This window comes from Choloepus didactylus, chromosome 24, assembly GCF_015220235.1.
Source record: "Choloepus didactylus isolate mChoDid1 chromosome 24, mChoDid1.pri, whole genome shotgun sequence".
In the NCBI taxonomy this organism is placed as follows: domain Eukaryota; kingdom Metazoa; phylum Chordata; class Mammalia; order Pilosa; family Megalonychidae; genus Choloepus; species Choloepus didactylus.
This window is the reverse complement of record NC_051330.1, coordinates 17,614,624-17,628,490: the sequence shown is the minus strand read 5'-3', so window position 1 is coordinate 17,628,490 and position 13,867 is coordinate 17,614,624. Positions and strand designations below refer to the sequence as shown.

The window sequence follows — 13,867 nt, the reverse complement described above, 5'->3', positions numbered from 1 at the left end:
CCTGTAAGAGCTTACAATCTAGGGACCGTTAACAATAAGCATTCCCCTGATAAGCTATGCTCTAAGGTTCAATTGTGAGTTTATACATTGTAGTTAGTCCATATTAGTGAGGCATTATAGTGTTTGCCTTTGTTTCTGGCATAGTTCACTCAGAATACTGTCTACAGGTTCCATTCACCTCGTTCCCTGTATCACAGCTTCACTCCTTCTCACAGTAGCTCAATATTTCATTGTATGTACACACCACAGTTCATCATTGTGTTCCTCAGACAGTGTACCCTTAGGCCACCTCCACCCATTGCAAATCATGTGTACTCTGTCCATAAACACCAGTGTGCAAATGTCCATTCATATCCCTGCTCTCAGATCCTCCAAGTATATGCCCCCTAAGGAGGTTGCAGGACCTTATGGCAACCACATGCTTAGCTTGGTGTGGAACCACCCCACTGTCCTCCAGAAAGGCTATACCATTCCGTCTCATAACTGACAGTAAATATGTACCTCCCTCTCTCCGTGTTTTCTCCAGCACTTTTATCCCTGTTTATATTTTTTCATACAATTTTATAGAGCTATATTCACATACCATATAATTATCCACAGTATACAATCAGTTGTTCATGGTATCATCATACAGTTGTACATTTATCACCACAGTCAGCTCTTGAACATATTACTACAAAAAATTTTTTTTTAATGAATAATAAAGATAATTAAAAGAAAAAATATGATACAATACAATACAATAGTAGGTCAGACAACACCACTACCAAGAATCCCATATCCCTCCCTTATACCCCCTCTCATACTTATTTAGCTTTGGTATATTGCCTTTGTTACATTTAATGGAAGCATATTACAGTGTTACTGTTGACCATAGATACCAGTTTGCTTTGATTATATTTTCTCCCCACTACCATCCCCTTTCCAACACTCTGCTTGGTTGACATTCATTTGTTCTCCTGCATGCAAGAACGGTTTTATATTTGTACATTTAGTCACAATCATTGACCACTCCAGTTTTTGCCAAGTTAAACAGTCCCAGTCTTTATCTTCTATCTTTCTTCCTTCACTTTTTACAAAATAATTTCTTCACCTATTACTTTGCTAAAGAAAAGAGTAGCCCCGGTTATTTTCAACTGTTAACTAACTATTGACTTTTACTTTTTTTCAGCCTTGATACTTAGTTCCTAGGTGCCCCACCAGCAAATTAAATACAAATAGTTTTCTTTTCATTCTATGTATTCTCTCCTGCTCTCTCTCCCTGCCCCCCAGTCCTTATGATTTCCATATCTAATAGAATGGACACTACTTTTCAAGCTCCTAGTTTCAAAACCTTTTGCTGATATTCAGGATTCTAGATTCTCCCATTTATTCATTTAAAAGCTTTAGTTCTTGCTGTTTGCATGGCCCTGTGCTAGATACTTAGACATGCAAAGGATGAATCATACTTGAATCTTATCTTCAGTATGCTAATATTCATAGAAGGTGAATAATTATCTTAAGAATAGTGCCAGTGGTCATATCTGATAACACCAGAGTGTCTCTTGAGTTCTTTCTCCTTGATACCCACTCTTGACTTCTTCGGTCAGGTCTTTTTGCCATTTGCCTTGTTAATGTGGTTAGTGACTCATCTCTGTCGTTCTTCGGCTATCCTGTATACGCTGGCAGGTTTGGTCATAACATGTCAGAACTGCAATCCAAATATCACACAATGGGTTCACATAAACAACAGACATTTATTCATGGTTTTGAGACTAGAAGTCATCCAAAATCTAAATATTGGTAAGGCTTGTTTTTTCCCTGAAGACTAGTGTTCTGGTTCTGGCTGCAGAAATCCTTGGGGTTCCTTGACTTTCCTGTTACGTGGAGATGTCTTCTCTGTTTTTTGTCTGCTCTTCCAGTTTCTGCTGACTTCTTGCTTCTTCCTGTGGCCCTCTGACTCGGGCTTCTGATTCTTCTCTTTATAAGGCCTCTGGTGATCCAGATTAAGGCCACCATATTTCATTTGGCCACACCTTAACTAAAAATAACATTTTCAAAAGGTTCTGTTTATAGTGAGTTCACACACACAGCTATGTGGATTAAGATCACGGACATGCTTTTGTTAAGATACATAATTCAGCCTACCATAAATAGGTTTTGCAGGAAGGGAGGGCAGCAGGATCATAAGGCAAAGGCAAGAATATGTATGGCAGATGAAGGCAGTTCAGTTTATTTTGTGGAGTCTGAGGTTTCAGGTGAGGAATAGACTATAGTTGTGGTGGCAGGAGTCAGGTAGTGGAGAGCCTAGGATCTTGGATATTATTCTGTAGATGAGAAGGAGTCACTGAAAAACTTTAATTCAGGGGGTGTATTGGCCAGTCAGATTTGGTTTTAGGTAGATCGCTGGCTGGAGTATGGAAGATGGATTTGAGAGAAACAGGGAAGACAAGAAAAGCAGTTGATACTGAAATAGAACAGATGAGATGATAGTCTGAATTAGGCCGCTGGTGGCAGAGAGGAGGGGATGGGGGGATGCATTTTCAAAATATTTTGGATGCACATTCACTTGTACTTGATCAGTTGGATGCTGCTGGGGAAGGAATGAGGAAATTTTGGGAGGACTTAGATAAATCTCAGGTTTCTCTTGGGCAACTGGATGAGTGATGGTGCCACTAAGATAGAGCCTATGAAGGAGGTGCAATTAACAAAAAATAGTATCCCCCCTAAAAAAGGTGAAACATTTCAAAAGTAAGGTTCAGTAAAATAGAAATTTTAAATTGTTCATTGAACTTGGCAATTAGTGAAATCTGCTTCAGTTAAGGGTTTGGGCAGAAGCAAGACTTCAGTGATTTGTGTAGTGGGTGATAAATCAATAGAGAGGTAGTTAAGAATTTTTACTTAATGAGGTTTAGTTGACACTGTAAATGACTAGATGCCTGAATGAGAGCTTTTATTTTTTTTAAGATGTGACACTGAAAAATTTATAAGTTCTGTTCCAGTTTGCTAATGCTGCCTTTTTGCAAAATACCAGAAATGAATTGGCTTTTATAAAAGGAGGTGTATTTGGTTACAAAGTTACAGTCTTAAGGCCATACAGTGTCCAAGGTAACAACACATCAACAATCGGGTACCTTCACTGGAGGATGGCCAATGACATCCAGAAAACCTCTGTTAGCTGGGAAGGCATGTGGCTGGGGTCTGCTCCAAGTTCTGGTTTCAAAATGGCTTTTTCCCAGGACGTTACTCTCTAAGTTGCAGCTCCTCAAAAAAGTCACTCTTAGTTGCTCTTGGGGCATTTGTCCTCTCTTAGCTTCTCCGGAGCAAAAGCCTGCTTTCAAAGGCCATCTCCAAAATGTCTCTGTAAACTGCAGCTCCTTTCTCAGCTCCCTCTTGGCTATAGCAAGCTCACTCCTTCGGTGTGAGCTTATATAGTGCTCTAGTAAACTAATCAAGGCCCATGCCAAATGGGCGGGGCCACGCCTCCATGGAAATTTTCCAGAGTTATCACCTACAGTTGGTGGGTCACATCTCCATGGAAACACTCAATCAAAGAATTACAATCTAATTAACACTAATACATCTGCCTAGACAAGATTGCATCAAAGATTGCATCAGAATGGCATTTTGAGGGACATAATACATTTAAACTGGTACAAACTCTAAAGGAATCATCGAATGGGAGTTTAAAGAGATAGAATTCAAAGGGTAGAAAGAATGGGAGTAAAGTACTGGAGAAGGCAGGAGGAGAGAATGCATTTATTTATTTAATTTTTAGTGTAAGGCATAAATTAACCAAAGAAATCATTCTCATTCTTGGCTCATTAAAATACTTGTTTAACTATTTGCTTTCCTCAGTGATATTCCTGGTTTCTACTTAGTCTTTTGTTAGTCAGTTCAAAAAATAGCTTCAGGAATAAAACTGACTTTTTAAAGTCTTTACTCGGTATTCTATTCTAGCGCATAGAATTTATCATAGTCAAATTTGCCTCTCTTTTCGTAACTAAAAGTATTTCCTATTTACAGTAGTTTCAGCTACTTATTTGTCAAACCTGTCTTTTGTTCAAATTCTGTCACATCCTCCAATAGATTCTTTACATACAGAAGTTGATAATTCCTGCCACTTCCTGCTTCTCTCTGTCTAATACCTTAAGCTGTTAGTAAGCCCCCTAGGAAACATTATATGCTCTTATCACCAGCTCCTTTTACTGTACTAGGAGATATAATCATGTTGTTTTTCGAAATTTTCTACTCTTACCTAGTAACAGTGAAGATAATATCTATAATGTGTACTAATTACTTACGATACCAGGAACTTTAAAGGAATGTGTTTATTTAGATCATATTATCGGGTGTTATATTATCACTATCACTAATTGAATTGAGAAAAAGTTATTTGATATGACTGTTTAAAAAACTTTTTTTCTGTTTTGAAAGTTTATTGCCGAAAGACTGAGCTAAACTCTTTAGATATATATAACTAAGTACTACCTCTGAATCTTTACATCTTCAAGTATGTACTTATCTGGAAAATATGTTTTATTATGTTTCTAATTTATCCTTTCTCATATAGATGATAAATATGGATTAGAAATAAGACCATCCTCAGAAATTAAGCTTTAATCATATTTTACTATAAGTAATTAATTTTTCTCAACTTGACTGTTGGGACTTTGTTAAACCTAAATGGTAACTGAGTTAGTATTCCAAGGCAGTGCTTTAATTAGTGATACAAATACATAAAGTGCACTATAATAACATACTTTGTTATTGTTAAATTATTTTAGCAGCTGGCCATACATTGAATAAGCAGTTGTTTCTTCTTTCCTTAAAATGAGTTAGTTTTAAAAATCTCCCCTAAATTAAAGATTATATCTATTTGTCCAATGAAAGAATTGTTAAATATATTCTGCATCCACTTAGTATATTTGTCTTTTACTGAATTTAATTAGTTGCTTATGAGATTTAACTTTAATCCTATTTAAGCCTTAGTGTGGAACAGAATCTTGAACCAGATCTACTTTGTTGTGTAAAAAGTGATGAAGTTAATGCTAATAAATTGTATTTCATATTTTAGAAATGTATTTTTAGTGTGCTAGTAAATAGTACCACTGAAGCCAAAATTGAAGGCTTAATATGTAAGTAGAGGGGTTCTGGTATGGTAGAAAAACCCTAGATTGGGAATCAGGATACCTAGAACAAGAATTCTGGTCCTAGTGCTGCCACCGAACACAAATCCTTGAGCAGTGAGCAGTTTGTACTGTCACTCACTTTCCAGTTTTATAATCCTACAATTCAAGTCTACTCAGAAAAAGGATTGTACTTTATTTTAGCTTAAGGTGCTAGAGAGCTTTGCTGTTCGAAACAGCTATGTAAATATGAGTACTATGTATTTTTATAATTTAGAAATGCAAATATTTTTTAATTTAATCTTGTACCTGGTATATTTTTAGGGGACTTTTACATAGAATTATTTCCATTGGAATATAATAGACCAAGTAAACTAAAAAACTCCACTCTGTTCTTACATAATTAATATTTCAGCTTTCAGTATAAAGATGATTAAAAAAAATGCTCCACAATTTTAGCATTAGATACTGCTGTAGTTTATAGTCTTATTATGAAAATTTGTTGTGCTACAGCTTTTTAACTATGCCCTCTTGTCCACTCATTTTAGCCAGTTTACAATAAGTAGAAAATTCAAATCTGTCTTTAAAATTAAACTCGGTGTTTTTCCCAGTGGGCTTCAGCTCTTCGTGTGTGTGTGTGTGAGAGTATTTTACTGATTTTTGGTACTGTTTTGGTTGCAAAGTGAAGCGGTAACCTCTTTATTTAAAGTTCTGAAATATAAAAATGCAGTCAAATGACCTTGATCACTATACAGATAACCTTAAACAGTTTTAAATTTGTACTTTTTAAATAAGAGTTTTTAAATCAAAGAAAACAACGAAAGGAATTTTACCCACCCCTTCCTTATGATGTTTCCTTTGGTTTGGTAGTGATTGTTTTTTTTTTTGTTTTGCACAGACTCAAATCCAGTACCTTAAGCAAGTCCAGCAGCCTAGCGTTGCCCAACTGAGATCAACAATGGTAGACCCAGCGATCAACTTGTTTTTCCTAAAAATGAAAGGTGAACTGGAACAGACTAAAGACAAACTGGAACAAGCCCAAAATGAACTGAGTGCCTGGAAGTTTACGCCTGATAGGTAAACAAATCATACTCCCCAGTCAAGACTTCCCTGACAGTCCCACTACGAGAAAGCTGTGGTGGGACAGCCAAGTACTCGTTTCCACACCAAGACTCAGACTTTTTGAGCCAAAAAAGCCACATTCTTATACTGTCCAGCTTGTAATGGTTAATGTAAAACTTACCAGATGAACCTTGTGTTTCAGCTTTTTTCTCTTCCCCCCCCCTTGCTTCAGAGGCCTGATGGCGTCGGACTATTCCGAAGAAGTGGCCACCTCCGAAAATTCCCCTTCTAGAACATGTAGACACTTGAGAAATGTTTCTGTGTGAAGAAAATAGAGGGAGAAACAGAAGTCTTAAGTCTGTGGCACACTGTGTCTTCAGACAGTTTGGAGGAATGAAAACCTAGAGATTTTAAATCATGAATTGAACATGTAAAATTCCAGTAAAATGTAAAAATGGAAAATGCATCGCTCTTAACCTTGAGCATAGTGACTTAGAGACACTGTATATCAATCAGTTTTGCCAATAAGACTGTGGACTTCATGCTTGTTGCTTGAACTTCTGGGTCAAAACTGAAATGAGGTGAATTTTGCCTTAAAGGGTTTTATTTGCCAAGAACCAACTTTTAATAGTCATGAGTGGATCAAATAATAGATGTCAGTACAAGTAGTTCATAAATTTAACCATTTAGTTTGGGGCTCTATATTACCTGATTGAGCCTTAAATGGATGTGCTTTTAACCAATGATTTGTTCTTTGAATGATTGCTAATACTGCAGATAATCCTACTGAGGACTGTACAAACATGAAGGTGTGGTATCAAACTGTAGGTTTTAACTGTTTTGAAGCATTATAAACATTCATTTCACAATTAGATTGTATAAGGATATTGGCTGTGTTGAGAGTCAATGCATTATTTTTTCAGTAGTGAAATTTATTAAATTCTCATTCAACAGGCACATGTTGAAAGAGCATTGTCGTTGGTATTAATGGGGGAATGTGTTCCTTCATTGTATTTGGGCCTTTTGTATTCCAGTCTTGATATTAAATTAAATGTGCCTCGAAATAGTTGTTTCTTAAAAAGTTGAAGGAATACTATGATGGTTTTGTTGTACTTTAACATTTTAATTTGATGGATGGGGGTACTGTGGAGAGCCGGTTGGTTTTGGAAAATTGTTACTGTGCTCTTCAAAGTGAAAAGAAAAGGCTCTCTGCGTCTCATTTTTTTTCAAGACCTACTTTTTTTCCAGCTGGTATCTTAACAGACAAGGAGATTTGACACTTGTTACTTTTTGACACTTTGTCCCAAGATATTGCAGTATAAATTAATGTAGGACAACCTCACAAAGTACCTGCCAGAAGATTGGTGAAATAATATGTTGGAACTGTGGGCTGGCGTAAGCGAGACATTTTATGAATTGAAAATGGTATAGTGATCATTTGTAGCAAATTCATTTGATCATTTAGATAAATGAGGCATCATTTTCTTCATGCTTCCATCCAATCCTGGAGGTGAATTTTTTTCATCAGTTCGTTCTATAAGTCACCAATTTGATTTTTCAGTTGGTGACAATGGAGTCTCAGATGAGTGGAAGATAAATGTTCCAGCTTGTCCCAACCTTTTAAGTACAGTTTTTCTTTTCCAAGGGTGACTTAAGTTCTCTCTTAATCATTCAAATCAATTGTAAGTATCTTGTGTGTTTATGCTTTAGGGAACTGATTTGTGGGGTAGAGGGTGGGTTGAAGAAGTGGTTTGTGTGACTTTTCAGCAGGAAATCTTTCTCTAAAATTCTCAATACTTGTGGGGTTGGAGGGTCAGTAATCAGATCTCTTTGAAATTAGCTTGTGCCAGCAATAAGACTTTTGTGTTACGTTATGCCGTTTTAAATCACAGTAGGAATGGCCTAAATATTATTAGTAAGTCAAGAAGTAATTCATAAAGTGTATTATTAACATACTCAAATTAGGTCAGCATCTTTTTTTTTTTTTTTTTTTTTTTTGCATTTAGGTGACAGTTACTTTGATGTCTGTGTTTTTTGTTTGTTTTTATTATTTAATTTTTAAAAAATCAATAGGATAATACATGCTCATGTATATAATTGAAACAGTGTGGAGAAAGAGACAAATAGTCACTCCTGGATGTGACCTTGACCTTCCCTCATTCTCTTTTCCGTGATCAGTAACCACATTTCTTGGGTTTCATCAAAATAATTTTTATGCGTTTATACAATCATTTTATGTATTTTGATTTTAAACAGGTGTGCTCATACCGTACATACAATGGTTTGCAGCTTGATTTTAACTATGAATGGATTTTTTCTGTATAGATTATAAGCCAGATCGTATCAGATACTATAAATGTATCATTAATTTGAAACAGTCATCATTCAATACTATGTCTGGAATAATTCAAATAGAATTGTTTTCTATTGCTTATCCTCAGTTTAAATATTGAAACAGAAAGATAATTCCAAATTATCTTATTCACTTTAGTTAAAATATTTAATTCATGTGACAATACATACATTTTAGAGTGTTTTAGAGGGCTGTGTTTCAGTATTTTGACAGTTTTCAGTTTGCATTTAATCATTTAGGTAATTGTGTGTATATCTCTCCAAAATAGCCTGGCTCCCTTATCCTGGATAATTAAAGCACTGCACGTTGTCTTTTCTTTTTTATGAATTCTTCTCATGAAGGATTTCCTATTATATCTCCTGTGTTGGGTTATTTGGTTTTAGGAATGGGTTGGATTTATTGTTTGCAATTTTAAAAACTTATTCTAAAGACAGTTGCTTTTAATTGGATTCTCATCATTTTTTGTGATGTAATGAACATAATGCAAATTTTATTGACAGTTAACAAAATGACATAAAATTACAGAATGTTTAAAGAAAATCAGGTTTCTAAAAAAGATTTGTTTTAGTAACCATTAGTATTTAGAAATGATAGGATTATCTTAGAATAAGCATTTATAAAAGGCATGAATTTTTATAAATGAAACATTTGTGATACTTTGTATGGGGTTTGGTCAGGTCACAAATCAGTGTGTTAATTTTACAGTTGTCTATTTTTCCTAATCTATTAAATTCATATAAAAAGATTTTCAGATTAATTGAAAAACACTGATGCTATGTATACTATGCATGAGAATAAAGTTGTGGAAGCATAGGCAATTAGTGAAGTGGGAGGAATGCTGCAGTCTGAGGATGGCATCTATTTTATATTTCTTACTTTGAAGCTCTTGTTCAGAGGAAGTTAAAGTTTGGGGATACTAATGAAATGAGGGAAATGCAGAGCTCCAGTAGCAGTAAACAGGAATACTGATTAATAAATTTGTCATATGAAAGAATAAAACCCTTTCCACTCATGGTTTCACCTTAGGTTCCATGAACAAAAGTAACCCAGATTTTACTGTACCACAGATTTTTTATATGGAAACTTAAATTACAAACTTTTGCTTGAATTAAATTAGGTTAGAACACACTCTAGGTGAAGAACCTTGTAACGCTGCTTCAAAGAACTGACAGTTTATAAAATGTTCCCATTTTTAACCTTCTAAAGCTTGATAGAATCAGATGCATTCTGAGGTAATATATCAGGCAAGTGAAAGCCCCACTGAAATAAAGAATAGAATAGAACATGTTTGCAAAAAAAATTATTTTAACTAGAAAAGTCATTCTAGACTTAACTCAATGACAACTTCACACTGTCCCTATCCAGGTCTCAAAGATCATAGCACAATGAAATACTTAAATGAGATCCCTTAAAAGAGGATAATAATATGTGAACATTGCTGAGGCAAAAGAAAAGCAGTAAAGTTCTATTGAGAGACTGTTAATTACTATTGGGGCTTTTGATTACAGTTTTGTGATTGCTATATATATGCATATAGGTTCTAATATTATGTTGCATTAGCACTTGGAATCTGATTTGTTGAAAGTATGGTGCTTCTAATTTGGCAAATATTTACATATTTGCATTATTTGTGATAAGTAATCCCTGATCTTGACTTTCTTGTGTGTCCCTTGGATCTTACATAACGTGAATAAAATCTTTACACGTCAGTATTAGATGGGGAATAAAAAACCATGTTGCAACTTATATCCCAGTTTAAGACATCCCAAAAATACATATGTCACCTAAACAAGTTAAATAAGTATTGATGAGTAAGAAAAAAACAATTACTGAGCATGCCTCACTTAGTGCGAAAAGTATTGTTTGAGAGGTATGGAAGATGAATGTACTGGAGAACTGCCTTTTAGAGATTTTTATTAAATGCTTTTCTATAAGAGTAAATATACTCTGTCATTTATATTTATATGTACTGATTTTTTGTATATTAGGTATTTGTTTAAAGAAGTACACATTTGTGATTATTGTTGCATGTGCCCTTTCAAGAATTTTTATGTTGGATAAAGCTAAGTGTTTTAATATTGGTATATTCAAGGTGTATGTTGACTGTCTGTTTTTTGGGGGCGGAAACAGATGGGTGGCAAGATGAATTATTAATGTAATGAAAACAAAAAGTGGCCATTCTGTTTTTGCTGCTGTATTGGCAAAATACTGAAATACAGAAGATGGAAGAGTTCCAGAAAAGAAGATGGTAATTATAGGAAGGCATCCAGCTGTGACATAATTATGTTCTGTATGTGTTACATCTATCACTGTGATAATTGTAAGCAAAGAAGGTTATAGAGAGTTTTGTCTTCATTTTGTGATGGATGGCTCTTTCCTTTGCAGTCAAACAGGCAAAAAGTTAATGGCGAAGTGTCGAATGCTTATCCAGGAGAATCAAGAGCTTGGAAGGCAGCTGTCCCAGGGACGTATTGCACAACTTGAAGCAGAGTTGGCTTTACAGAAGAAATATAGTGAGGAGCTTAAAAGCAGTCAGGATGGTAAGGGATTTTTTTGGAAAGTATGCTTAACTTTGTACTGGCTTTAAAAAATAGTGCCAGGCATGAATATGGTAGATTAGATTCTATACATGCTAAGCTCTACTTATGGTTATATAAAATGATGAATGAAACGTTGCTAGTTGAAAAAAAAAAATGAATCAACAAACAAAGCCCCCACCACCACCACCACTCTCCTGTTTGTTCATTGTGCAAACGTCAAAGTTTTTAGTTTGGGGGATTTCTTGGAGAAAAGGCAGGCTATTGTATTACTAAAACCTTACATAAAATGTACAAATTTATATTATGCTTAAAAGGAGGATATCTTCATTTAGCCAAGTCCCCTAAGTGTAAACCTTGGAAACATGTAACTATTCCGAAGGGTCTAAAAATATGTAATTGATTGTACTTATTAAGGTGCTGTTTAGTAAATAAGAGGTTTAATATTTAAATTTGTTAAAACAAATCAAACTTGCAACCTTCACGTCATCCTTTTTTTTTTTTTTTTTTTGCAAGTGGAGCTGCATCTAAGCTTTGTGAGGAAGATTAATAGGAAAATATTCCCAATTCTTTGACAATTTAAACTGGGAATTAGCATATCTGATGGTTAATTGCAAAGATCAATAGCCAAGTACTGTCTTTAAGACTACTTTTTCAAAGTGATAGTTCTTAGCTCTTACTATTTGTAAACCAGGTAAATAGTAGATTACATAGCAGTGAGGGACTTCTTGTTTTTCCCAAAGACCTTTCAGAACTTAATGGACATGTGTATTTTTGTAGTCTTCAAGAATTATTTTCTGTGACGTTTGTTCTCAGATGTGGAACAGTCCTTGTTTACAGTATGCCTGTAACCAAGTAGGCCTCTTTGGCACAGCATTTTGGATTAGAATGCCATACTGTTTCCTTAAGGGCTAAACCTGCTCTGGACCTTAGACAGACACTGGCTGGGAGTGGGGTGGGGAGTAAGGGACTAGGTCTGGTGGCCCACTTGGGTCTGATTTTGCTCGCTATAATCATTTGCATGTGGCTAGATAGTTTAGATCAGTTTAAATGTTGCTTTAATATATGCTATTTTAAATTTTAAGTTCTAAGCAAAATTTTTACACATATCCTTGGCAGTTTAAAAATTGTATTTGTTCACTTAAACACTTTTTGACTGCCTGGCTTTGTGGTGGGCATAGAGAAATATTTTAAAATGTATTTTAAGAGATATTAAAGTAGGTTTGACTTTTCCTTTGCACAGAACTCAATGACTTCATCATTCAACTTGACGAAGAAGTAGAGGGTATGCAGAGCACCATTCTAGTTCTTCAGCAACAACTGAAGGAGACTCGCCAGCAGTTGGCTCAGTACCAGCAGCAGCAGTCACAAGCCTCAGCCCCGAGTACCAGCAGGACTACAACTTCTGAATCTGTAGAACAGGCAGAGGCTACAAATAAAGATTGCAGTCGCCTGGCTAATGGACCAAGTAATGGCAGCTCCTCCCATCAGAGGACGTCTGGGTCTGGATTTCATAGGGAGGGGAACACAACTGAGGATGACTTTCCTTCTTCTCCAGGAAATGGTAATAAGGTCTCCAACAGCTCTGAAGAGAGAACTGGCAGAGGAGGTAGTAGTTACATAAACCAACTCAGTGCGGGGTATGAAAGTGTAGACTCTCCCACGGGCAGTGAAAACTCTCTCACACACCACTCAAATGACACAGACTCCAATCATGACCCTCAAGAGGAGAAAGCAGTGAGTGGGAAAGGTAACCGAACTACGGGTTCCCGCCACATTCAGAATGGCTTGGACTCAAATTTAAATGTACAGGGTTCAGTTTTGTAATATTTTTCCAGCAAATTTTTATACAGTGTCTAATTTGGGAGAGGATACTGTCCAGAAAATTAACGCATACTTTCTGTCACAATTTGCCTTTTTGTGGGTGTGTGTTTTTTTTTCTTTTGTTTTTTCTTTTTCCTTTTTTTTTTTTTGCTTCAATACCTCTGCCACTTTGGAAATTGTAACAGTTACTTTGAATGTTGCTAAAAGGACATTTTGTGTAGGGTCAGGTTATTTTTATATATGAGTTAATGTGAAGTTGTAAATGGAGACCTTTCCTTAAAGTATAACACAATGATGTCTGTATAAATCTGTGTATATTTAGAACCTGTGCTGTGTAAGGGCATTCTTACTCATACTGTTATTACACTTATGCAACATTCAGATTTGTTATAGTAGATGTGGGTTTGACTGCCAAGTTTGCCCAGTACAGTAGTTTTATCACTAAAAGTTGGACTTTTTGATGGAGTCCTATAGTAGTTTCAGTGTTAGATACAGTTTTTTCCACCACACACATGTGCATTTTCTCTTTAGGTGACTGAATGTTTAAAAAATTTGTATGCATAGTTACTCAGTTTTTATGAACTGTTGTATCCTGTTAATGCATATTGCTCTGTGACTCCAGTATATCTTACCTGTACTGACCAAACCTAAATAAAGATTTTTATTGTAACTCCTTTATTAGTAGTTGTTGTTTTTGGTACATAGCAGTTACTTTTCATTAAATTGCTGAATTTCTAGTCAATATCTTTTGACATACCACAAAGTTGAAACTTGAAGTCCGTGCATCAATTTTTATTTTGCAATTAGGTTTTTGAAATTTATCCCTTGTTGTGCAAAACAAACTTGGAGTTTTAAGACTATATTGTTAATGTTAGAAGTATAAAGAAGAAAATAGTCACCTCTTAAGTATTCGTTAGGGTTTTTTTTTTGTTTTTGTTTTTTAAGATTAAGTTGTAGGCTTACAGAAAATCATGCATAAAATA

The 13,867-nt window shown here is 35.3% G+C and overlaps 1 protein-coding gene across 5 annotated transcripts in view; it reads left to right on the top strand.

Annotated features, from left to right (window-relative positions):
• Positions 1-13,562, top strand: part of LOC119519873 (WT1 associated protein) — a 50,439-nt gene extending 36,877 nt beyond the window's left edge. For all 5 annotated transcript variants that reach the window (XM_037817618.1, XM_037817617.1, XM_037817620.1 and 2 more), the window contains 3 exons: positions 6,007-6,185; positions 10,909-11,063; positions 12,304-13,562. In XM_037817618.1, coding sequence (XP_037673546.1) covers positions 6,007-6,185; positions 10,909-11,063; positions 12,304-12,887 — 918 coding nt within the window. In that variant the 3' untranslated portion in view covers positions 12,888-13,562. The remainder of the gene's footprint in view (positions 1-6,006; positions 6,186-10,908; positions 11,064-12,303) is intronic.
• Positions 13,563-13,867: the final 305 nt, after the last annotated feature.